At 32.5% G+C, this 27,965-nt stretch overlaps 1 protein-coding gene across 1 annotated transcript; it reads right to left on the reverse strand.

Moving 5' to 3' along the window:
* Positions 1-4,952: 4,952 nt before the first annotated feature.
* Positions 4,953-27,657, reverse strand: LOC131844769 (uncharacterized). Its single transcript, XM_059193729.1, has 3 exons — positions 27,605-27,657; positions 5,586-6,229; positions 4,953-5,431 (listed from the first exon to the last, which is right to left on the reverse strand). The coding sequence occupies exons 1-3, from the start codon at positions 27,655-27,657 to the stop codon at positions 4,953-4,955; spliced, it is 1,176 nt and encodes a 391-aa protein (XP_059049712.1).
* Between the last annotated feature and the right edge of the window lie 308 nt (positions 27,658-27,965).

The following is a 27,965-nucleotide window of genomic DNA, read 5'->3' on the forward strand; positions in this document are numbered from 1 at the left end:
TTTATCTAACTTATCTGAGATAATGTAATATTTGTGAACCTTATTCATTCTGCTGAAATATTTTGTACTGTACATTGCAATTACTGTAATATGAAAATTTTACTTTTTAATTAAAGCTCCATACCTATACGTAATTATTACGACGCGGAAATAAAATAAAATGAATGCTTAATTACGGAACTTTGTTACCTGACAGGAGCCCATTTACTTTGTGCAAATTACAGAAATTAAGGAACATTAACTAGGTGTAAGTATATGATGCTTAAATTATCCCTTTTTAGAGTTTAAAGCAAATAAAAGGATGCCAGCAAATTGTTTGATTTTAACGTGACAGACTTTGTAATGTCTTCAGCGTGAATATGCCAATTTCACCTATTTTAACCAAGCTGAAGAGGAAACGTCGCTACACATTCTATGTGATTATAGGCTCCTTATGCATGATGAACGTAATATCCCCTTTGGAAAGTTTACATTCTGTATTCTATGCTGAGAGGATAAAAAACTATTCTTCCTTCAATTCCTGTCCCTGACGACTCTACGTAGCGAACTCTGAAAAAGGGCGAGCACAATGGATCTATGTAGGTCGTAGTGTTGCAGGTCTAAGCACCTGACAATAGCTCAAATCCCTCAATAAAAAATAAATCACCGATTTCACCTGCCAAGCAGCGTGTCTTGTAGGTTGAGTTTCAGTTGAAGAGTAAAATAAAGAGATGACATTACAGGATATACATAAAACAGAACATCTTAGTCCGGAATTACAGCTTATAGATAGTACCACGGTCGTCACATGTAGGCGTTCCATATACCATAGTTCATATTTTCCTCTTCGATCGATCTCCTGTACAATTCAAAGGGAGATCAGAATTACGACAGCCTAAGTGGTTTAAATTTGAATTTGAAGCTGCAAAGACCAACTGCGGCCAACAGTATTAGATAGTTTGAAAACGTAGTACACGTAGACGTGATGTCAGTGGTGCTGTTCATATTGTTGACGGTTGTTACTTGATTGTATTCGTTAGAAAGGCTTTCGTAATTCGAAGTGCATACAGTTATGTAATAAAAAATTCCTATAAAATTATTATAGTACTTATGTGACCTAAAAGAAGCGACTTAACTTAGCATTTCTAAATTTCAATCAGTATTAATAATGACAAAGAAAATCTGGAGATACTTCGCCAGTTATTGACAATAACAAGATATTCAACGTTTTATATTAGAATCAAGCTTCTATTACTGCCGTATTGGAGACAAATGCGATATGACATATCAATATGTGTTATAAGTGATTACAACAGATACATATAACTATCCTAACATTAAGACCATTCATGCTGAATTTATTTACCGTATTTATTTACACGTTATACGTGGTGTTATTCACATTTCAGAAATAACTAGATATTTCCACTCCGTCCTTCAACATTTTTGTTGGTTTTCGAATGAATAAATATTCGATTAAATCTTTTCCAGGTTTTGTTCCTGAATTTTATCGAGTTTGTTTAGCTCAAATCGAAATGACAAAAACACTATTTCAATTGTAATGAAAGTTATTTTTTGCGGTCCTTTAATTTTATATTTACAGTTGAAGTACTTTCAACTCTTTCAGAGAATTACCATTCATTGACTTAATGGCCCATTATATTCCAACTACTGGACAAATTATGTTCTTTTAAGAGGAATAAATATTCAATTTACTATTATCTACATTTAAATTTACAAGCAAAATATATACGTTGTAGTAAATATTAACAGATAGTTAAGCTAGTTTTTAATTTTTAATTTTCAATGTAAATAAAAATCCTTAATATTTTTTTAAACAACAATGCATTTTTTCATAGAAATATAGGTTACTTATGTTATCTGTGCTAATAGTAACTCAATAAAATGGAAAAGAAAAACGTGAGATCCGTCCTGTTATGATGAAGATATCATACATATAAAATTGCGATCGAACTCGAAAACTGTCTGTTAACAGTTCGTTGAAAATTATTTCGAATAGCAAAATATGAAGCCTTTCGAATACACGGCATTACAAAGTTTTAATTAAAATATAATACTAATTATAACATCGCATACACGTACGTCGTGTCTCACCATCACAAAGAAGCTCACAGACATTTCTGTAATTTAGCATGCAGAACGTTGAAGGGGCTTAGATTGTTCATAGCTACTATGCAAATGTACATTTGTCTTTGGAGCGCCGCCAGAAAAGTTTCGTTGACAGATAACGGACGATTGCAAGGACATCCTGATAAAAACAAATACATGGCTTACAAGGCAATCTAAAGAGTTCTTATTTAATCGCACTTACAACATTAAAAATACCTTTTTAAATAATTCTAGATATTTTTTTTTTTTTATTGGGTTGTTTGGGCTATTGTCAGATGTGTAGCACCTGTAGCACTGCGACCTACATAGATCTATTGTGCTCGCCCTTTTCAGAGTTCGCTACCTAGACCCGTCAGGGACAAGAATTGAAGGATATTCTTAGGAGCGATCGTTTTTATCTCCTCGGGAAAGAGTGTAAACTTTCCAAAGGAGATATTTCGTTTATGCATGAGTGGGCTACAACCACATAGGATGTGAAGCGGCGTTTCCTCTTCAGTTTGGCAGAATCTGCAGATACTTGTCGTGCATAGGCCTAGCTTAGCCATATGCTTGTTCAATTTGCAGTGTCCTGTGAGGGCCCTAGTCATCATGCATATGTTGTTTTTACTCAATTGCAGTAATCTATTGGAGTATTTGGTCGAGAAGCCCGATATAAGGTCTTTTGAATGTATTAATCCTGGCATTTCTTGCCAGTGATTCAGTGCTTCTCGTTTGGTTATTAATTTGAGATGTCCCAGTTTTAGGCAACGAGGCACACCACAGAAGGGTTCGGGGCCCAGTTGGACGGTTTTTGCCCCTAACTTTGCCAGATGGTCGGCATTCTCATTGCCTTCAATATTTGAATGCCCGGGGACCCATCTCAGTATAATATTATTTCTGCTTCCTACTTCATTTAGTAGCAGGATACAGTTTCTAATAAGTTTAGAACGGATTTCGTACGAGTTAAGTGCTAGTAGAGCAGCTTGACTGTCCGAATAAATGTATATGTTCTGATTGATGTAGTTGAGGCTTAGGATTACTTCCAGACATCTAATTAAGGCGTAAGTCTCTGCCTGAAAGATTGAGGCGTATTTTCCTAAGCCTATATAGTTGCAGATTTTGGGTTTTACACCACATATTCCACATCCTACATCATCTCCTATTTTGGACCCGTCTGTAAACCAGACTAGGTCATGCTCTGAGTGAGACGGTGTATGGTTATTTTGCCATTCGTCTCTTCCAGATATTTCGATTTTGTAATATTGTACAAAGTTACACTCTGGTGCCACGTTGTCTTCAGGCATTCCCAGAATAGGATCACTCATAATCGAGTCTTGTATAGTTTTTATGGCCAGGGAATGCCAAGATATCCTCCTTTAAACTTATTCTGAGCATATTGGCTTTCGCCTTTTCCTGTATGAATAGAGGAAGGGGCGTCAAGTCCAATAATGCGTAGCATTTCTCCCGGCGTGGTGCTCATCAGCTCCTGTAATAATCAGACAAGCAATTCTCTGTAGGCTGTTTAGCTTGGTGGCAGCTGTGGATTGGAGGGTTTTCCTCCACCAGATTGCGCAGGCATAGGTGGTAAGCGGTCTCACCACTGCTGTATAAAGCCATAGGGCAATTTTGGGGTTGATTCCCCATCTGGGCCCCGCTACCCGTCGGCTTATACCTAGGGATGTTTTCGCCTTTTGAGTTATGTTGTCTATGTGTGTGTTCCATGTCAGTTTTTGGTCGAAGGTTACGCCCAGGTACTTGACTTCTTTGGAGCACTCTAATATTCTTCCATTTACTTTAGGCATGACAAGTTTGTCAAGTTTCTTCCTTTTTGTAAACGGAACAATTACTGTTTTATCAGGATTTACTGATAATTCATTTTCCTTACACCATTTAACTATGATGTTTAGTGCTCTTTGGATGCGGTCTGATATTGTTGTTGCACAGAACCCTCTGACCATGACTACTAAATCGTCTGCGTAGCCTTGTACCTCAAATTGGTTTTTGGTCATAACATCTAAGAGCTGGTCTACCGTTAGTAGCCACAGCAGTGGCGATAAAACGCCTCCTTGAGGGCATCCTTTGATAGGTCGGATTTCTAACGTACTGTTGTAGTTTTAATGGTTCGATTTGAGAGCATTGCTTTGATCCATTGAGTGGTGGTTTCATCCACTTTCTTGCGGATGAGTCCCTGTGAGATGGTCTCTATGGGCGTGTTATCAAAAGCACCCTCAATATCGAGAAATGCACATAGAGCTATTTGTTTGTCCTCAAAGGCCTTCTCGACCTTGTCGGTGAGTTCGAGCAAGGCGGTCTCTGTGGAATGTCCCTTGCGGTAGGCATGTTGATTCCTGTGCAGGGGAGCATTTTCGAGGATTATAGCTCTAATGTGTTGGTCCAGAACCTTTTCCATGGTTTTTATTATGAAAGAGGTTAGGCTTATAGGTCTGTGAGACTTTGGCTGCGAGTAGTCTCTTCGACCGGTTTTCGGTACGTAGGTAACTTTGACCTTCGTTAATGGTTCTGGTATAAAACCCCAGGCAAAGCTGGCTCTAAATATTCTTACCAGATAGGGAGATAGGATGTCAAGCCCTTGTTGTAACAGGGCCGGGAAAATTCCATCTTCTCCCGATGATTTATATGGCTTGAAAGATTTTATAGCCCATATAATTTGTTTTGGTCGAAAAATCCTCGCAGCTCTGTTCCACGCCTCATGGTTGGGCTTTTGTAGATGTGAGCTTGGAGGGTTCTCCTTATCTCTTGAGATATGAACCGAGCCAGGGAAGTGGGTTGTAGATAGCAGCTGTAGAGTTTCTTCCTCTGATGTCGTATAGGTACCATTGGGCCTTTTCATAAGTCCAATTTGGTTATATATACGCCTTGGCAAGCATTTTGTGTAATCTGGATCCTTGGGGAGTCTGAGTTATTCCTCGCAGAAAGCACGCCATGATGCTTTTTTGGCTTTCTAATTTCGCAGTAGTATTCCGTTTGGGCTTTACTATATTGGGCCCATTTTTTTTAGCCCTGTTGGATAATTTGCGAGTTTTCTTCCTCAACTTTTCTAGACTCTTATTCCACCAGGGTGTTTTACATTTGGCGGTTTTGGTTTTGATGGGACAGTTGTTCTGGTAGGCACTTATTATGCCACTTAGAAGTATGTCCACAGCGAGTTCTAGTTCTAGAGGAGATTTGATACTCTTCGGAAGTTCCGCGATTATGCTTGTAAGACTGTCTCTGTATTTAGGCCAATCTGTAGCCTTTGGGTTTCTGTAGAAATGGGGTTTGAGTCTGTTGCGCCTCAATTGTGAATCTGATGTGCTTGTGATCAGACATGGAGTTCTCATTGCTGACATGCCAATGAGTGATATATTCGGCCAGTTTGTCGGTCGCGAGTGTTATATCTAGTACCTCTTGTCTTGTGGCAGTGACGAACGTCGGTGTGCACCCTGTATTTAGGATTTGAAGACAGTTGGTTAGTATAAAATCATCAAGTGACTTACCTCTGGTGTTGATGTCAGAGCTTCCCCAGTTTGTGTGATGGGCGTTTGCATCGCAGCCCACGAGGAGTTCGGCCTTGTGCTTACGGGCGTATTCCACCACAGGCTGTAGGCCGGTTGTCGGGTCTTTGATGATTTTGTTGTTTTCATCATGTCCAGGTAGGTATGCAGAGCAGACCAGTACTTTTGACCCTGTGCATCCAGGGAAATTGACGAAGGCTGTCACTAGGTCATCTGTACATAGTTCTGGAACAGTCAGAAAATCTAGTTTCTTATTAAAAAGAATGCATGCTCTAGGTTTAGTGCCAGTGGTATTAAAAAGAATATTACCTGAGGCATTGAGGCCTAAAGGCGTGGCTTTGTTGAGCCATGGCTCTTGTATCAGAGTAAGGTCCAAGTCGTTTTTGCGGAAGAGGTTTTCTATGACCGCTGTTGCTGCCATAGCATGATGTAAGTTGACCTGGACAATGTTGGCTCTGATACATTGCTTGCGTGTGGGCGTGTTAGCAGCTTCCTTTCGCCTTCCCTGTGGAACGTGGGCGTCCCTTTGGGTTGCGATTGGAAGCTGTGGCGCTCCTGCCGCGATCTTTCCGTCCCGTCTTGAAACTGGGGATCCTCGTCTGGGGATTCTAGATATAGTCGTATCTCTACAATTTATTTAAAAGGGTACCATTGAATTCTCTTTTGGATTAAGTTCAAGTAAACAACTCCTTACTATTAAGTTTATTTAGTTGTGTATTGTCTATTAAAGTTTATAAAAAACATATAAGAATATTAATAGTAGAATATATCAATATTAGAATATTATCAACATATAATTTTTATACGATTGTATAACAATATCAAGTTATCTCCTATTTGCCATTAATTCATACTAATATGCTTAAGTGTCTCTGTCTGTCTATTAGTTACATGTATTCACGAAGAAACCGCTGAACGGATAATAAAATTAAACACGAATGTATGTTGTAACACGAGTATGAACATAGGCTATCTTTTATCTCTAAAAATAATATGGAAGGCCCGAAATAAAGCGATCAATATCAACGGCCTCGATGGTCTATCGGTTTAGCAGTCTGGCTTACTTTCCAATTGTTTTGGGTTCGATTCCTCGTATGGTACAAACATATGTATTAATTAGTACAATTTTATTTGTATCGGTAAAAAAAATTATTATGTAGGTTGTTTAGTCCCCATAATACAAGGTCTGCTTAGATTGGGACTGGATGGCGCTGTGTTAATTTATATTTATGCAGACAAATTCATACATATATAACTGTGTAATAACTTATTCAGAATATGAAGTGAAGTATAAAATTATCTAAGTTATACATTTGGCTGGATATAATGATTAAAACGCGCCAACACTATATAACTATATTATTTCCTAAATATTCAACTTACTAATCTAGAATTAACGTAAACGGTATGTTAATTATTAATTTATCATGCCTATAGCTTTACGTTAATGTCTAATAGATATAATATTATATTAGAATAGTTAAATATTATATTATAATAGATATAATAATCATAGCTTTGGATTTAGAGGGGATTTATATATATGAGGCATATCAGTGTATCCTGAATTAATATGATTGGAATAAAGACGAACAGAAATTAATATAAAATAATAGAAATAGTACTATTTTTATTTATTACTCATTCTTCTCTTCTAAATAACTATAACATTACATTTTTGGTGACAATCTATAAAATAACACTAATACATTAGATTCAAAATATTAAATTTATTTTGTTACTGTATCGTGTGTGTTGTTATTGTTGGTTTCTATTACAGGAGAGTCGGTTTTTTCTTTATAACTGAATATAATATGAGTATATAAATGAATAACGAGGTTTCAAACTCGCGACCGTCAGAAGTAAAGCATTGTGCTAAAACGCCGAGTCAGTAAATTGGTACAAAATAATGATTTTGATAAGCTGATGACATAGATAAATTCTTATGTCATCAGCTTATCAACAATCCTCTCAAGAATAAAGTTGTTTATATTATATATAATTTATATAATGGACCATCACTTCCAGAAGATCACCCGCAGTTGTCCTTGAATATATAATAAGTAATAGGTAAACAGAATAAATCTGGAACACCATTTTTGCATAATCCCAAATTGCTTACATATTAGTTGAAGCATTATCTGTATGCTAATATTTGTAGAAAGTGAAAACTGTTTTCATACTATATTAAATACTAGTAACCCATCCAGATTTCGCAAATGTGCAAAAATTTGTTGGTAAATAAAAAATAATCTATGTGACTCTGCGAATCTTTCATAAATCAACTAAATATTTGTTTATGTAGGTCTTCAAACAAACACCATATTATTCTTTTTTATTCGTTCATTATCTATTAGTTCACAGTAACAAAGTAACTTCTTCAACATCATCTTCTTATCCCATTTAACATGTTTTTCTCTTCCTGAATAGAACAGAAAAACATATTCCTGTTCCTAGTTATCTCTAATAAACTAATTTTATTTGTATTAAATATTATTTATAGCTAATATGGAAGTAAATTCTATTAATGACAATTTATCTTAAAAATCCGTTCAAAATTAGTGAGTCGTACAGAGATTATTTAAAATCTAATATGTAGAATATTGATCACAGAGATGGGACTCGATTACATAGATATAGGTCAGAACAAAGGATAATTTATTTCATTATTATCGAAGGATAAAGGAAAGGTAAATAATATTATTATGTAGATTAGTTAAAATATATATATACGCATACCACTTGTCTCTAGACAGTAGCTACCACTTATGTTGAGAAGGTCACAACATAAATCTTGAACAGGATCACTTAATGAAAGCGCAGTCTCAAACTTCAAAAGATAGAATATTATCTCAACGTTTTCTTACTAAACAAATAAATATATTATTTATAAGTATTTACGTAACTTATCACTTATTATACAACCTTTAATATATATACAAATTAAAAAAATATTCCATTTTCAAAATTAAAACACCGGTTATGTTTTTAATTGCCATTCAAATGTTACGCTTGTATCCATGTAAATATATCAAATTTCTTTTGGCAAATTACATTATTTCACTTACCTAGTCTGAAATTAGGACGAGCACGTTCATCCTCAAACGTGATAGGAATAAACTGGGAATTCAGGTAGGAATAATTTTAAGCAGTGGTCTTTGCACCACCATAAATAACAATAACAGAGTCCCGTGAAAACGATATGGTTGACGTAAAACTGGAAAATAATAAAATGTTGTACGTGGAATGAATTTCTGTGGTTACACCATTGTTGTTGAGACGTTTTATTATCAAACGGTTTTGTACTGTACAGAATAGATAATAAGTCGTTAAGTTATTTGATAGAAAATTGTTACCGACTGCTACACATAATGTGGACCACTGGCGGAACATAATATATAAAGGTATTCATAATATAGCTTATTCTCTTAAAACTACCGACCATTTTTTCGCCAGTGTACCTTTTTGGTCATGCTAGAGTTTTAGACCCACTTCTTTAATATTTGGTGTTTTTTTTACTATTTTTGACATACGCCCCTCTAAAAGTATACAGATTTCGATGATTCGTTATTAAAATCGATAGTATTTGCTTCCGTATCTATTTAATCTTAATTATGTCTTATAGTTTTTTGTTTTTTCTTGAAGCTATTGTTATAATAATGGCCATAAATTCAATGAACGTAAATGAAAAAATATAACATAATAATATCCTCAATCACTGATAAAAATTGGAATCTGGTTTATGTTATGACGTGCCGTTGATATGACTTTGATATGGGTACGGGAGAATTAAAAATTAACCTATCGAACACAGGTACAAATGCACTATATGTAATATGCCACTAAAAATGTATAGGCTTGGAGTGAGATTTATATTTTTCCATAACAGTAAGGTCTATTTTATTTCATATTTTCACAGGTATATTTTAAACAAATCTGTAGCTAATAGAAGCAAACGACTTTGTTAGATGTAGATTTTTTTATAAATCTGCATGCATCTATATATTTATTACTAGTATTTACATAACCTAATTGTACAACTAAGAACCTAAAATTAAAAAGCTTAAAAAAAATATATAATATGATGACTAAAATATATTATTGTATATATATACTGTATGTTTAACGTTAATAAAAAAAATATCTATCTATCTATGTATCTCACTCAATTCGGCCGCTGGCCAACTCATTTGAATACAGTGTTACGGTTTAAATAATGATTATACAGCAGTGAATTTCAGCAAAGCAACTTGCTTAATAACCTTTACTGCGCTTAAAATGTGAAAATGTGGCAGTAAAATTACAGAGTCCGGAAGCTTAACTTCTTAGTTATCCGGAATAGCAATGCATGAGGGATGTATTGCCATTTCCATTAAATGTTAAGCTAAGTTGAGAGGGCGGTACATGAAGAAGTCATAAGAATCACCTTGCTATTCCATTTACAGAAAAATATAATGACTAAATACCTTGCCTTCAGATTTTCCTATTCTAATGGTCAGAAACTTGCGTATAATTTATCTAGTTTTGGCAATATTAATACATTATGTATGAAGTAAGTTCCGTCAAAGATTATATTATTGCTTATCTGTACAAACCCTTTGCGATGTCCTTAATCTAGTTTCAGTGAAAATTGGTAGATTATGGTTTCTAGGCAAATATCATTAGTACTGAAAGCCCTAACTTTGCTTGACAAATGTGACCTAACGATGACAAACGACATCTCGTCGTCAGTCTCAAGTATCAGAACTAAAGTTCACCTAGTATATTAACTTGAAGTAATATTAATTGTACGATTTCGTACAAGGAATTGTCACTCGTGGATGGTCAACTTTGTTGGTCAACAAAACTAAGAGAAAAATGATTTGTTTGTTTGTGTATTAGTCGTCTGTGTAGGTCTTTAATTCTATCTTTAATACTGCTAGTGATGTTTTTTTCGGACTACTCGAATGCTGTTGGCCGCAACTGGTCTTTTCAGCGTCACTGGACGATGCTGCTAAAGACTGGAGCTAGATCACTAAACAACTATTCAATAACTAATAAAAAATTAACAGGAATAATTAACCTGAATACATATTCAGGACATAGACATCTACATCCTAGGAAAATAACACAATAAATATTTGTAAAAGAAATTGTTTACAAGCTGCCAGCAACATAGTGAAGTTTGTGTTGCTATTTAGTAATAATAAGAATATTAGGGCAATTCACATAGCGTCATCTCGATCAAAATTGAGCTAGCTGAAGCTTGTGTTAAGGACATGGGTAACTGATACAAATATATAATCGATATATTTTTTCCTAAATACATACATATTATACAAAGAAAACACTTGGACTGATACAAACAATCATAGTTATGAATACAAATGTTTGTGCTGTGCAAGGAATCGAACTTACGTCCATTAGAAGAAAGTCGGTGTGTTAAACTGCAATATTATGTAAAGGCATTTATATTTTTTATAATTTGATGTCTATCTAATTTTGCATTGTGATCTTACTCCAAACAATAGTAGTAACTTAAACAATAGTACATATCACTTTTAATGCCAATCAAATCTCTTTTTTGTTTTTGCATAAAATAACAAAGTATAGTGCAGATATAACTACAGACGTTTTTTATTTTCATAGAGCAATAAAGAGCGTTTCCTATTTTCGTGCTCTGGGGAAATTTGTGGGGATTCCGATATCTTGAGTTATATTAATACTTCTCACACACCGTAAAGGAACGTTGAAGTCTTGAAATAAATATAAGCGTCAGATAGTTCCACCCCTTTAGGTACGTGTAAGTCAGTCAGAAAGTGGCAAAAAACGAGACGTATATCTCAGTACTCTCATAACTGGTATAATACAATATTATATATATTATACAATTTTAATAATAATATGTTTTTCCTTTAAAAGCCTTTATTTGACTCCTCGATTTTGTCAGTCTTAAAAAGTTGGGTTATGTAAAATGTTTTATTCAGAGCACTGACATACTATTTGAGATTCTTTCTCATTCACAAATTTAGTAACGGACTTATATTATTTTAAATTTTGTATGTTGATGAAAACATGTAAAGTCTAAATAGGGACCTCTAAACTACCTACTATTATTGTTTCGTATTCCAAATACTTTCTTTGCATAAGCAGGTTGTATTGCCGGCTTGCTTACTGGAACAAAGGGCGCTTGATAATACTGGCCACCAATAAAACATGTGGCACTTAAATTTCGAATTTAGAAGAAAAAGTCCGTTGAAAATAAGAACTGACACTCCATATTTCAACTATTTTACAACAAGAAAATTATATTAAAATATGCACTCTAGAGTTCGTGGTCACACAAATTATACTATACAGTATCCGGACGTGCCTAAGCAAAGGTGAGTAAGTTTCGTATTGCATTGCTTACTTTAGGGTGTTCGAAGTGTGGATGTCGTTCTTTCTGGACGAAATCGTATTTTAAGTACTTATCGTACCTCTCGTATTTATCGTACCTCTCTCGACTCCTCGTCTAAATTGTATTAACTGTGGTTAGGACGGGGCGAAAATTGTCAGTAAGTAACTGAGTAGTGACCCTATTTTACCAACCCAACCTTGTATCTTATCAGGTCGATTTTCCCACGGTCCTCCTAGGAAATGGTGGAAAATTATTGGTGAACTGACTAGATTTTATACTCATTCCATCTTCCTTTTTTCAACACACAGCGTGAACTTTTTTCCACCGAAATATGATCCGTGCTTTTATTAATTTATTTTCTTCATATAATTATACTAAGCTGCTTATTTTATTCTCTCATAACCGTTTGAAATTCAAATTCCTTATCTATGATATTTTCAAATTTATATTTCGAATCAATGAGATTTTGGCCAGGTCTCGTATAATTTCTGTCAGTGTAGGTAAGAGTCAGTAGTTTGATCAACGACCGATAATATTATTAAAAGCAAAAATTTAAAGACGAGTGCATACTGCAGACTCTTTAGTCTCTAAAATCAATTACCTCTAAAAATGTGAATATAGTATAGTGCTCACTTTGTATATAATTAAGATTACTGCAGTATTTAAAAGTGCAATAAAGAATACATAGTATCAACTCCGTTCGCTCAATGTACAGTTAGTTAGTTATAGTACTTAGCAACAACTTTCGCTAGCCCAACTTTACTAACTATAACAAACATAGTCGTGCACGACTATGTATTGGAATATGTGTAATATAGAAATACTGATATAGATGACTTTGTACAAGGACTCTCCCTGTCTGCTCTCAGTCACAACCAATGAGCTTCAAACGACAGGTTGTATCCAGATCAGTGTTTTTCAAACAGTTTTTCGCGACCCCTAAAGGTACCGCAATACTTCGCAGTGGGTCGCAGGTACAAAAATTTTTTTTTTTAAAAACCACCATGATTTGTCTTTAAAATTATGTTACTTACTTAATATATATTATTATTATTGCTTAGCAATAATATAATATACAGTTTACATCGATGTTATTCGTATCAAAACTGATGATAACCTGCCGCCAATAGTATCGTAATAACACAAATAAAATTTACATATATTTTTATTGTAAATAATAATAACGTATAATAATCTGTAAAGCATGTACATGAGCCTTTAAGTAGTTTGAAACAAATACATAAAGACAATTACGGGGTCGCCTGAATTTTCCAACACAAGGAGGTCACGTATTTAAATAGTTTGAAAACACTCCAATAAACATTTCAACCAACTAATTTGAACGGAAAATAGAGTAATCAAAAACACGAATTAAAAGTTCGTCATATAAAGAACCTATAACAAGTTTGATGTTGTATTCAAATAAAGTCCAAGTATTTGAATATAGAGGAAATATTATTAATTTTTTGATAATGTAATTGCTAAATGTAATATGTTTATTATATTTTAATAACTGAGACATAATTTGTAGAACCCTCTACTCATTATAATTATAACACAAAAAATAAAAATGTTTTTAATCCAGAGAGTTTTGTATAAATTGTAATCAAGCTCCCACATTACATTACACAGTGCCGTGGGAGATACTATTACATACATTCTTTACGTGTATATTACATACACATTATATAAAACTAAAATAACTTATACAGTTTGTACTTATTTTATCAGGTTAAAGAAATGGTTTTTGGAATTTTTATGTATTTGTTTTTAAATACTAATGTTTAACACTAATCTCAGGAATGCTTTAATACAGATTTTTCCAGATAATACAGTCATATTTAATGTATTTCAATTTCGTAGTTCCACAAACTAAAAAGCAATAAGTTATTGTTATTCGCTACTACCTATTTTTTTCTGCTCTTTTTCTTTCCTTTCTTATATATTATTTTCGGCGGAATATCACGGACAAAAATAGGCTTTAGTATACGGGTCTTTTCAAACATGTGATGTGATGATCATATTTGAGATTTGTGCATAAGTTAAGGGGGTCTTCCTATGTGATGGGTTGAAAAAATCGATTTTTTTTTTCATAAATTGCTCCCTTAACATGTCTAGAATACGGTAGTAAAGCGATTTTAGAAAATTCGAAGTCGTTTTAAATATACAGCAGGTAAAAGAAAGAGCGTTTCGGAGCGGTGAGTTGGCAGTTAGAGACCGGGCCTATTGTGTACCGTCGGCTTTATAATCCCTTTTATTAATATATTTGTTTATACAAGTTTAGACACGTTTCTACAGACTTAAACAGAAATTTCTATTGTTATAATATTTTACCGAAGTTATTTTAGTCTTGGTTGAACTTCGAAGAGAGCAACAGCTACAAATTATTTTTTTTCATAATGAGTGGACGGAAAGGAAGTACGAGTGGAAATGTTCATCCTGGTCGTAGTAAAAAAATAAAGTTTAGTGGAAACCTCAGCATCAATTTTGTCCAGCAGGCGAAGACAGTTGGTGTAAATGGCGTAAGGCTGAAGCTAATAATGAACTGGACCAATTTCATCACGATAAACCACCTCTAATTCCGCAAGTCCATAGAAGCTATCAAACCGGTTTTCGAAGATTTATCGAAAGACGAATTATTAATATCGTTGTTTAGGAGCAGAGACACAAAATATATAACGAATCTTTGAATTATTTGATTTGGATGTTTCGCTCCTAAACATCTTCATTCTGGTCCCAAAGTTGTTGAAATTGCTAGCTACTTAGCAGTTACAGTAACTTAAATACGATCGCTATTAAAATTTTCTAGTTTAATGGCTGAATTTAACAAATTATTTCGTATCTTTAATGAAGGTTTTCAAGGTATTTTAAAAGTTATGTCGATTATGGGATGCCCTGTTGGTCGTGAAGCCCAAGCGTATGTTGAGAAACGGGAAGAAAAGCGAATCTTACGCTCTGAGCGGCGCGTAAGTGATGTCGTTAAACAAGCCAGGATTGACTCAAGAGCTGAACAATCTGCTTTAAAAGAGTTTCACGAGGAAGAGGAAGGAATACTCTATGGACCAGGCATCGCCGATTGAGAGTAAGTTGATATTTTAATAGTTTTTAACGGACTTGTATATATAACTTTAAACGTATATTTTTTCTCAAAACTGTGTTTTTCAAACTTTCCTCCATTGTATCTCAGAAACGGCTGGACCGAATTACTTAAAATTTACAGGGCACACTCAATATATGTAAACGCATGGAATGAACTATTATCAATCGAAAATTTTCAAAACTTCGATTTTTTTATAGCAAAAAACAAAAAAAAACGCCTAATTTGCAACTTTTATTTCAAATGTCTATCAAAAATCCAATTTTTTTTATATTCATTTGATTATAGGTCATTCCGTGCTTTTAAGCCTACAAATTAAAACGCCGTTTTTTTTTTTTTCAGATGAGCCGATCAGCCGGAATCGTGGAGGAAGTGGGAGCTCTTTTTTTCGAGGCGGGGGTGTTCAGAGCGCTGTAACTCTAGTTTGACTGAATATTTTTAGCTGAAATTTTATATTTATACTGTCCAAATATGTGTTAATAAATGATAAAAAACTTGAAGCTCTAAATATTTACTGGTCGTAGAAAAAAAATCCTAAAATATCCCTAAAAAACAGGCCGTCACATAGGAAGACCCCCTTAAATTACAATATTTATTTTTGTAAATCAGCAATTTTATCAAAAAGTAGTTCGTGGTGCAAGTATTATCTTTAAGCGATAATTGTCAATTTCCATTTCGTAGCCCGTCTATTTGATGGGTTAATTCAATAAAAAAGTATTAAATTGATAATTGAAAATACTATATTCACTCAGCGTGTGCGCATACATTTAGCATAGATTTTGGAGTAGTAGAATTGATAATTAACAATTTAATGTTCTTATGTACAAAAAGAATGTTTAGTAATATATATATGCACCTAGCTATAACAAATAATAGGCGTAAAAAATTAAAATAATATTAATAATAATTTTATTTTTAAAATAATATTAATTTAATATTTAAAATACTTATGTATTTTAAATATTAAATGAATATTGTACTGTATTTTTTTAAATAGAAATAGAAATAATCTTTATTCAATTAAAGATTATTTCTATTTCTATTTCAATAAAATACAGTATTAAAATACAGTAATTAGATATATTTTCTTATTATTATTAATATTATTTTAATTCAATTTTTTCATAGATTTATTCTAATTACACAAATTAAGTTTTAAACTTTCTGAACCCTAAGTATTAATATAAATTTTGGGAAATAATTATAAATATACATATATTCAATAAATAAAAATTTACTCAATTAGTGTTTAATTATGTGCACTTATTTTTTTAATTAGGAGTATTTATCAAAGCTTTTTAGGTTAAAAAAATAGGTGCTTAGTACAATGGAGATTTATTAACCAAACGATCATTTGTAACCGCAAGCTGATGAAGTTCTTCACTGTAGAGGAAGACGGAGTACCTCTTCGACGATACGTGAAACATTCTATAATGAGATCCCAACATAAGTACGTTCTTCCGGTCCAGAAAATCCAATGTTAACAAGCCACGATCTAAACTTGTGACTATTGCCATCCATATGAAAATGTTCTATATATTTTGAAATATTTTAAATGTTTGAAAAACATTTACTAAAACAGAAACACACTTTTAATATGATTCATTGTTGTAGTGGAACAGATATTTCAAAATTCCCGTAGATAATGGAAAAATGGGTATATATAAATTGAAATAACTAGTGTTAAGAGATGGTGAAAGTCAACGGTGTGATTTAGTATACTGGTGGTATATATTACATGGTCTTATTATGAAATTTGAAAGTCATTATATTATTTACATAGACTTTTTTAAATAAATATATGTATTAAATTACACATTAAAAATATACCTACCGTCTCTTTCTCTACAACGCACAGTAAAATAATTAAGGACGAGTTTTCCTGCAAGAAGATCCAGTAACTTAAATACGATCGCTATTAAAATTTTCTAGTTTAATGGCTGAATTTAACTAATTATTTCGTATTTTCGTTGTTTTTGAAACCATTAAACGGATGATAAAGATAGTTAATCATTCTGTTTTAGTCTAGTAGTAATTGGTTATTGCAAAATAGTGGAGATACTTAGATAATAGATTGCGAAAGAGGCATTCATGCGGATTATTATAAGCTAAGTATATAAGGTGACTTTGATTAGAGACTAGTAATTATAATACAGTAGTCTGCATACCTTTTATGATGTCTGTATAAATGTTTAGTGTAGAAAAGTTTCACTATGCATATGATGTTGTGATTGACTGCAAGTGTTTAACAATAAAGGCGACAGGTGCACAGCCAGTATAATCTACGTGTGCTACATTCGGCGATGATTTCTGAGTAGGTAGTTCAGGTCTAGCTGTTTAAATCTATGTATATTATGTATGGATTTAAAATATATATATATTTTAGTATGTATATCATTTGTCTAGTATCCATAACATAAGCTTTCCTTAGTTTGGGACTAGATGACTTTCCTTAGTGTGAATTGTCCTGGGTTATTATTATTATTATATCACCTTGTATCTAAGCAACTGATCAATGTAAATAATAAGTAAGACTTGCTCTATAAACTATTAGTTTCGACTTCTATGTGAGACAATTCTAAATGTGGAAGACATTTGGAATGACAGGTCAGTCATTCCAAATGTCAGACTCAAAGATTGTTCAACTTTATCTCTATTTTAACGAACACAAACCAACTACTAGACAAACATAGTTGGAAATTAAACCTTTCTTTCTACATCATTAAGTTGATTTTAGTTTAGATATCAAAATTACTGTAATATTTATGAAACATCGAACCATAATGACATTTCACGCAATGTGTGAGCTATTATTAGTATTGTAATATTTATCTTTTCAAAGTAAGCGAAGGTATAAAATATATCAAGAGTGACATAAGAATAATGAAATATGCACTCTATTCTCCGCATTTAGCTTATTATACGGGTTGTTGTGCGTGTAGAGGCGACACTACTAAAGTAGCCAGCCAAGCTCCTCCTAGAAGCGCAGAAGCCTCCTGGTATCTTCACAGCCTTCACGTAGCAACATGACGTAAAACTATAGTCGACTGCATTAACATTTCAAAATTTAAGACTAACAGAGGTAGATTTTGTACTGCCCGGATAATTCTGTCTCGCCTATTTCTCTATTTGCTTTGTAAGTTGTGTTTCGGTTGAAGATAGAGAAATGACAGCAATATTACAGGGTTCAAAGGCGACACTCTAGTCTTCCGAAGTGGCTGCACATTAGAAATACTACGGAAGTCATGTAACTTAGAGATTTTTATAGTAATATTTACTACTTATTAGTAAGGCTGTTTGCAATTCTAATTATATTAAAAACAATAAGTAATGGATACAACAATTTTATATCGCATTAATACAGTTGAGCATTGCATACCTGCGCTTCCTGAATAGCAAGATTGTGTTGCTTACGCGAGATAGGCTATATGATTCAGTACTGCAAAACAAAGTCTTTTTGCGATATAAGTAATATACCGAGCGAAGAATAAAATATATACCTATAAAGAGAGCTACAAAAACTCAAACAGATATTGGCCGTCTATAATGACTTGTTCAGCTTTAAAGATTGTAAAACTGTGTCTGTAGTAAACATCAGCGAAATAAATAAAAATGAAAATAAATGGTACGTACACATAAGTATATTATTACATGGAATCCTAAAATGGGCTATATCTTTAAAATACATAGTATTTCATGCGTGAAAAAACGGAACATTAAGGCATGTTAGTAAAAGAAACGTATAAAAACCTCATGTAAATAAAATGTTTACATTTTATTTAAATTAGATTTTTATCCTAAACCTAAGTGTAACCTAAATAACCAAATATAATTGGAAACTTTGAGGAGTAGATCGTAAGAACCTTTTTATAAAATATATACGTTAAGCTACCCACCCTGGCTTTGCACGAGTACATATAAACCTTCCTCTTGACTCACTCTATCTACTAAAAAAACCGCTTCCCAATCTGTTGCGAAGTTTTAAGCATATATATGTAATGGCAAACAATTCAATAAACATTTTATCAAATTTTATATTAGTTTTTATTTACTTTCCTAAAACGAGCCATTCACAGCTTAAATTTTACTCTTCTTACTTAATACCTTATATAACATTAAAATGGGCCGTATGCTTTTTTGCCATCATCGTAGTATAAAGAAAAATATTATATTGTCATTTTATATGTTAATATATTATACATCGTTTCAACCGCCAATAGATGTCAATACCGAAGGGTGTAAGTGCTTGTTAAAAAAAATATTTTATTGTAATTTTTTAAAAACTTTTTGAAACTGGAGCGGGCCGTAATATTACACGAAATTAATATGACGTATACACCACCTACTAAGGTCTACCTACGTCCTCTATTACGTTCATTGATTGCTATATTGATTGAGTTATATTTAAACCAATTAAACTACAATTTGACTTTGACGTGATACCAAACTATATTTATTGCGATAATAATTAAATGTGTTCAAATGAGAAATTAATCAAAAATCAAGATCTGTGAATTAAATCTATACTTATGAGAGAAAGGTTTAGTATTAGTTGGTAGGTAGGTATTAGTTGAAATTTTTAAATATTTAACTTCTTTTGTTTTCATTTAAACTGCTATGCTGGCCTTTTGTACACTGTAAGTCGTGTAATGATTTTAGGTATTTTATTTAATCAATTAAATTTGGGTCCTATTTTATGTTAATCCTACGCCTTAGCTTTTAATAATAATTATATCATATCTTATTAGCAATCGTTGATAGTCCTAAAGTACGTATTAAAGTTACTAACGCTAAGATGGGGGAATAAAATTGTTAGTATGTGGAATTATGACCAATAGTTATCAATGTAGTACCATGTCAGATTGAGCTCCAAGTGGTTCCACCTGGAAACCATCGTGAATAATCGATTCGATGTATTCCTAGTGAATTTGTCACGATGGGCTAACTGGCCTGAGCTCATGCTCAACTTATTATTGTCCACTGATGCCCAGTCAGCGTATACCATTAGCGCTGGTGCACTATTCTATTGTCATCCATCATAAAGACATTTTAATGGTAAATCCCTAACATAAGACCACAAGACATTATTAAACTACAAACTTTACCAGATTTACGGTTACTATCATACACAATATGACCGTTAATAGAAAATATTAAGTAGGTATCACGAATTAAACATATAAGACTGATTCATCATATTATATAATTATCCCACACTTGGCTAGGGAATTCTAAATTCTTCAATCTGGATTCTTATTTCAAAATCCCCAGTACTATTACTGATATATAGCCTAACCGCGGCATTGAATACCTAATTGTTCATCGTGGTGTCATTATTTATTTATTTTTATGGCCCCTGAGCTAGCAACAGATTCTGCTGAACAATTTCCTACCGATTGAAAATTTCTAAAATGATTAAGATAGTTGTATTATGAAGCTTATTAACGTTGTATTAAGGACCTTCGCAAATATTTTATTTTTTATAAAATTTGTATTTACTATAAGGTTGTTTTAGTTCTAATTCAGGAAATTTATTTTATCAGATGTCTAGTGATTTATAATACAACTATCTTAAACATTTTAGAGGTTTGGGGCGAGAGGAAATGATTGACGAACTTACGCCCTGGCTCTGGGACTACGAGATATATTATATCTACTATATATAAGAAACTAGCTGATCCCGTGGTTACATACTCGTCTATTTTGTTTGTTTGTTATCGTATAAACGGATAAAAGTACAAGGTTATTATTATTAATTATAATATATTAATAAAAATTCACAAATCTTAGATACGGCGCAATCAATTAATCGTTACGCCGCGCCGTATCCAAGACTAGCCGTCATAAACAGACAAAAATTCTAACAAATGTAGTATTGAGTTCTTGACTAGCTTGTTCTTTTATTTTTATATAGTCTGCTAATAATGGATATATTCTTATATCTGTCATGTTCAGAATACGATCTGTTATATATCTATATCATAGACAAGTGTTAGAGAAAATAACTAGAGAATTTTGTGTTAAGTTTTGGGTCAATAAGTGTCAGATAATGTAACTACACGTCTATCCGAGAAATTGGTTAGGTCTTAGTAGGTAAGTGGTTAATAAAAATAAATTTTATTTTTATAAACTATTTTCTTCTTAGTACACCTTCATGTAATGTTAAGGGAAAATAGTTTAATATTAAATAAAAATGTCAGTCTTCTTCACTCGTCGTTGCTCACTTCATCTCCTAAATATTTCGAAAGATTACAGCATGGGGTTTTCAAGAAGGGTAATTAGTAATATTAAGGTTTTTTAAGGGTCGGCAACGCGCATGTGACACCCCTGGTGTTTCACAGGTTACGGCAACCGTTTACCATCAGATCAAAGTCGTTGATAGAAAAGACGTAAAGAATTCTAAAATAGGTATATATTTTTCATTTGCTCTGTCTCCATTTCAGAGCAGTCACTATTAAATGTAAATGAGCGCTTCACTGAAAAAGACGCGCATGTAGTAAATGAAAGGGATCTGTTATTTACAGAGACAGTTCTAAAAAACAGCATAATATAAAATAAAACGGAATGAGAACCTACCGACCTCATTGTGTTGTGTTTAATTGTGGAAAAGAAAATATCGAAAATTTTATATATTGATTCTAAAGTCAACATATTTTTTAATAACGACATTAGTGGTCTTATATTTTTCTACTCTCGGCGGTTAAAACTGAGTTATTTATATAGCAAAACAACGTTTGTCGGGTCAACTAGTAAATAATAAAATATAACTCAGATATTTATTTATAATGTTGTTGATGATGTTAATGTTGTTGAATAAAAATATTATGTTGTTGATAATTGTTTACTATATTTTATAAGCAAAAGGATTGGTTATTAATTAAAAAGACCATTGTACTGTTGCGAATATAATCTACCGTACCCATATGGCGCAAGAGGTGCTCATCGTTTATTCATTGAATTTCTGCAAACCGATCCATCGGTTTTAGATTAAGACTGGCATAGGTATGGTAGAACCATATTACAAAAGAAATAACAACAAAATATTTCTAAAAAATTGAATGAGTTTCCCATTTGGTATTTTGGTGTAAGTACTATGGGCACTGATTGACAATTTTTCGCTTTGTGTATATTTAAATATAAAAAAAAATGTAGTAACAATTGTATATTAAAATATAACCGTTAATTGAATTTTGTATTCTAATGTTAGTTGAGAACAATAAATGGTGACAATAAACAAGTTAAGTTCTAAATTTTATTAGTTACTAAAGACCTTCAGGTACTAATTTCTTACGTCTGAAATATTTGACATTATTAAATACCAAATCATATTATTTTGTACGTGGGCACAACAAAATCGTGTTCAATAGCATTAATTGCGTAGATTGAAGTAAATGTAGACATGTATCTTAAAACTTTGTTAGCATGTTCTTATGCTAGCGCTACTTCTAATTAGGATAAAAGTATTCGAAATTATCAATATTATGACAAAGTTACTACGATATTACTGTAGTATATAAGCAGGGAAATAGAAGAAAGCATTATGTCGTCTCTATCGCACACTGCTGGCATCATGCGGTCAACGATGGGTGAGAACAATGGTGTCTCTCAAACGGTAAAATTGAAAATTACACAAAAATGTTAAAAAAAATATCAACAAACTGAAGTTGAGCATAAATTTTTAGTTATTGGTAAAATTCATATGCTTCATCTTAGGTAAACTTTATGCAAACTCTAATAAAGAATTCTAATGAAGAATAACTATGTAGCTTAATTCTAAAAAAATAAACTGAAATTACAAAAAAAATGTAAACTGCAAACATACTGCAATAATATCGCTTACAAAAAAGGGATAAAATGAGTATAGAAGGCTGTGGAATTTTTAACATCCGCGGGATTAAATAGAGCGAAATTTTTGTTTAACTTTGCGATACTGAAATTTCATATTCATAGAATGGGTCGAGTACACGTATGTCACCCCATTAAATCTGATGACACGACGGGGTATACACAAGGAAATCCTCTTATCCTGTATTTACAAATAATACACACATTTAGCCATATTAAAATAATTTACGGGTTAAATAATAAAAATAAAGTAATGTTTATTATCAAATCTAATATTTAATGTGCCGAATGCTGGTATGGGATGCAACCTGTTCAGACACGCTGGCCTCATCCCATCTACATAGAACTAACAACAGAGCTGGTGCGGCTTGTGAAGCGGCTGAAAAAGCTGAAGCATGTAAATACAGGGGTTTAGGCTCCGAATATAATTTTCTTCCACTCGGTGTCGAGACCCTTGGTCCGTGGGATTCTAGCGCTATAGGACTTTTCAAGGAAATAACAAAAAGGTCAACATCATCGGAGACTGAAGAGCTGGCAGCTACTCGAATTAGTCTAGCCATTCAAAGAGGGAACGCTGCCAGTATCTTCGGAACTTTGCCTAAAGGGACCTTTTAATAATATATTTTAGTTATTATATTATATTTTTTAAAGTTTTTAATTTTAGGTTCTTAGTTGTACGTTACTTATTAAGTTATGTTAATAGAATTAAATTACTAAATGCTTAGTTATATAAGACGGCGTGCGACCACGATGATGACGGTGGTTGGTCATTTAAATTTACGGTCAAATTCACCATCAAATGACACGACTGCATGTTTGCCATTTCTCATGTCTATTTATTACTTTTAGATATTATTACTCACTTAGAAATGGCAAACAAAAATAAATAAATAGACATCTTCTCGATTCCGTGTCTAATACTTTCATTATTCTACTATATAATTCACGAACTAAAATATTGTTCTCAATTTATTTCTGGTAGTTTGGATGTGGGTGTTAAATAAAGAAAATGAAATATGTGTAGGTAATATTTGAAACGCGAGACAAGAAGGTAGACTTTGTAATAAGCAATTTTAACAGGTATATACAAAAATAAATTGGTTTTATTATATTTTTACTAGGTAATTTAGGTTTTATTAAATATTGAGTCGACATTGAAGAGTAGTCACAATATGAAGAGACCTTAAATTTCTTTAGAATATCTTTGAAGTAAGGAAATTTTTGTGCAGTCGTCTACGTTGGAACATAGACTAAGTATATTCAGAATTATAGGTTAAACATTTAGTATATTAGTAATATTCATATTGCAACTATTCCTATCGATAAACTGCGTGCAAATGTGCTGTGGTATATACCTTTCATAATGATTGATTGTAAAGTAATAATAAACAAACAAATCTTCTTTCACAATTATAACATTTCTATGAAGTATTTACGTGTCGTAGCTGCATGGGTCTGCCATTACAGCGAAGTTCTTCTCCATCTGTTATGGTTTTTCAATAATTAATGAACGTCATTATAGTACGATAAACTTACTAAAAATGTATTATGACTATCGAGGTAGACTCTCTCAGAAGTCGTATGCGTTTTTCTTTTTTTGTTTTGGATTGTTTGGTCTATTGTTTGGTGCATAAACCTGTAGCACTATGACCTACATAGACCTATTATGCTCGCCCTTCTCAAAGTTCGCTACCTAAACCTGTCAGGGACAGAATTGAAGGATATTCTTATATGAGTGATGGTTTTATCTCCTCAGAAAAGAGTGTAAACTTTCCAAAGGAGATATTTCGTTTATGCATAAGTGGGCCACAACCACTACAGCCGTAGTGGCGTTTCCTCTTCAGTTTTGGCAAAATCTGTAGATTTTTGTTATGCATAGGCCTAGGTTTGCCATATGTTTGATCAATTTTCCTGTGAACTAGGGCCCCCCTAGTCATCATGCGTATGTAATTTTTAATCTATGGCAATAGTCTATTTAAGTATTTATGTAAATCTTTGTCATCTACATTGGTTTTTAAGCAGCTTGTTGTGTAACACGAGTTTCGGTTGTAGAGTGAGTCATAAAGCAGAAAGCTGTAAGATGCAGAGTTTGAAGTCTGCAAATTTCGATGGTCGCGTGGTCAATTCCTAGAGCAATATAAAACAAACCAGACCAATGCAAACAATCATATTCATGAATACAAAGTTTGTACAGTGCGAAGAATCGAACCCAAACCCTAGAAGTAAAGCGGTCTGCTAAACGGGTAGGCCAACGAGGCCGTATGGTATCATATAAAGTATAAACAAACAATATGCCTCCAAATTTTATTTTAACACGGCCGTAAACATAATCTTTTATGAAGAAAATACAATAGCTATTACAGGCGAAATCGGCCGCGCAATATTTATGATTTAGATTTTCTCGCATATTTCATACAAATCGATTCCTTATTTCAACCGTAAACCGTTGGAAACATCTCAAAGACAGAAGACATACCCTTGCGAGTAAATGTTTGTAATATTGAAGGTATAAATAAAACTGCCAAGTCAAGAATTCGGTTTTTATTTGGTCAAAAAATAGTTTTGTAGTATTTTTTGCATTTATATTATAAAAACGATTTAGTTACATTTATCACATAAATATTAACGTTTATTTACAATACTAGAATCTATTAATGATCTACAATAATAGAACACCGTTTTTGATCTTTATATATTTTTTATTTTACAATGCTATGAAAATGCATACTTGTATAACAAAATTATTTCATGAAACAAACAGTATGCAAAATAATTAGTTTTTTTTTATAAATCTACTTCAATAATATAAAAATTTAAATTTTTGACTATTTACGGCGCAGTGTCAATACCAAAATCGATTTATATTTTTAATATATGTTTATTGGGAAGCTTAAGTGTTAATTTATAAATTAACAGAAATAGTAGTATCTATGATTTATTTCAATGTCTATGATCGTGAAGTATATTTCTCGTATCCATATACAATACAATATTTCAAAAATGATTATTTTTGTAAAGCGACTTAAAGTTAATAACATTAAGTCGATTTTTGTAAACTTATTTTTGGAGTTTAACAGTTAGTTAAGCCTGTGATATTCATACATAATAGTGTATAACTATTGATATTTTAACTTTATAATTAAGTGATGATATTCTTGAACAATTACATTGATATTATTAAAGACAAACAGTACTGGTTGTTGCTACAGAGACACTAAAACCATTTTATTTTAACTTTTCTAATTATGCAAACAGACAGACAGATATTGTTAACAATTAATTTATCTTTGTATAGTAAAATACGTATTATCTAACATATTCAATATTGAAATGAAACACAGTAATATTTTAACATAAAACAACATTACAATATCACTTTGTGATTTAACACATACATACATCTCTTAGATCTCGTTGTTCCCACATACACTTTTATCAAAAACTAACTTAATCTCTTACAAATATCTTATCGAAAAATAATTCATAATATCTAATATATGTAATACTGACAACCAATGTTACCAAAGAATATCTACACCGTTTTGAAGATGAATTAATTGATTTGTGTCTTGTCGTTCTTAATAAATGAAATATTAGAACTGTCCTTAAATATTCCACAACAATTAGACACCCGTTCCTATACCTATATTGAAGCAGTTATATAAAAATATTTGTTAGTTTAGCTAACAAAACCATTGTTTTTATGGTTGTAATACCAAACAGATGGATTGCTCTGGAAACTAATTCTAATCTAATACCATAATGGCAGCGTTCCGCCCCTATTTTTACTCTTGAACTAAATTTTAAAAGTATCATTTTCATATTTCCTGAATTCAATGAAGAGCTGAGAGAGGACTAACTGACATTTAGTTTAGTCCAAATTACATTTCCACAGAACACTACAGAAATTGATTGTATTGAAATCATTATTGATATTAAATTACCGAATGGACCTGATTGGTTTGTATTATTCAATTATCTGTATCGAACGTGGTAGATAAGTAGGTGATAATAGAATTCGAAAAATTCTTTATTCAATAATATTAATGCACTTTTGAATATTATTTTAATCTACTGCTCATTAGGGAAACTGTCTCATCACAAGAACAAACGAGCACAAATCTATATTATATTACCTTTATATAACCAACTTACTTTTTTAAGAAGCAAAAACTTTCCTTAAGTAGCTAAATAAGAGTTAAAGCAGTCGTAGTGTTCTGAGTAGACCAGTCCCTTCAAGCACCGCTCGTTCAGAAGTATGATATGATCTCATTTTTATGTCTGTTATACTGTTCACATATGTAGACCATAGCCAGTTTTGTGCATGTGTGCCAATTAGCTCGTTAACCATCCCATAACATAAATGAAGTAAATCTGGCTTAAGGGGGTCAAAGATTTAAAAAAAGAATATTATTTATTGATCGCACACATAATTATAATAATAACATGATAAAACTAATAATTTATTTATACACCACATAGTTAATGAGTACAACACAGCCTAATTATTTCAGTTCAATTATATTCAGACATTCAAATTAAAATATAACACAAATATAAAATAGTTAGTATATAGTATTAATAGTAACAAAGTAACTATATATAAAAAATAAATATTCACAAAATTACGTAGAACTAGCAAATTATAGCTAAGCACAATCCCAATTAGAAAAGACATACACAAGTAGTCCATATCCGAGGATACTTCTTATATCTGGAGTATTATCAGTCATAGTTATCTTGAACGGCCCAATCTCAACTAGCAATAGTCGGTCTAGAATTTGATGGATGAGGATATATTATAGCGTTCAACCATAATAATATTTTAGGTAGCTCTTTTATTTTTATCTTGAAGTTGAATAAAGTAGGCACACATAATGTGACATATATAAGTAAGAGTAGCTCTAGATATATCACACAGCATTTATTTCATACTACTCTAATGCTGGTAAATGCTTAGCTGACCTTTACAGGTTCACCGGATGATAGGAAGCGAGTGCAGATGGCACTCCAAAACCGCGGAAGGACTTATGGAGTGGCT

The sequence above is a fragment of the Achroia grisella genome, unplaced genomic scaffold (assembly GCF_030625045.1).
Source record: "Achroia grisella isolate CSIRO2021 unplaced genomic scaffold, CSIRO_AGI_Agris_v1 utg413, whole genome shotgun sequence".
Taxonomy (NCBI): Eukaryota; Metazoa; Arthropoda; class Insecta; order Lepidoptera; family Pyralidae; genus Achroia; species Achroia grisella.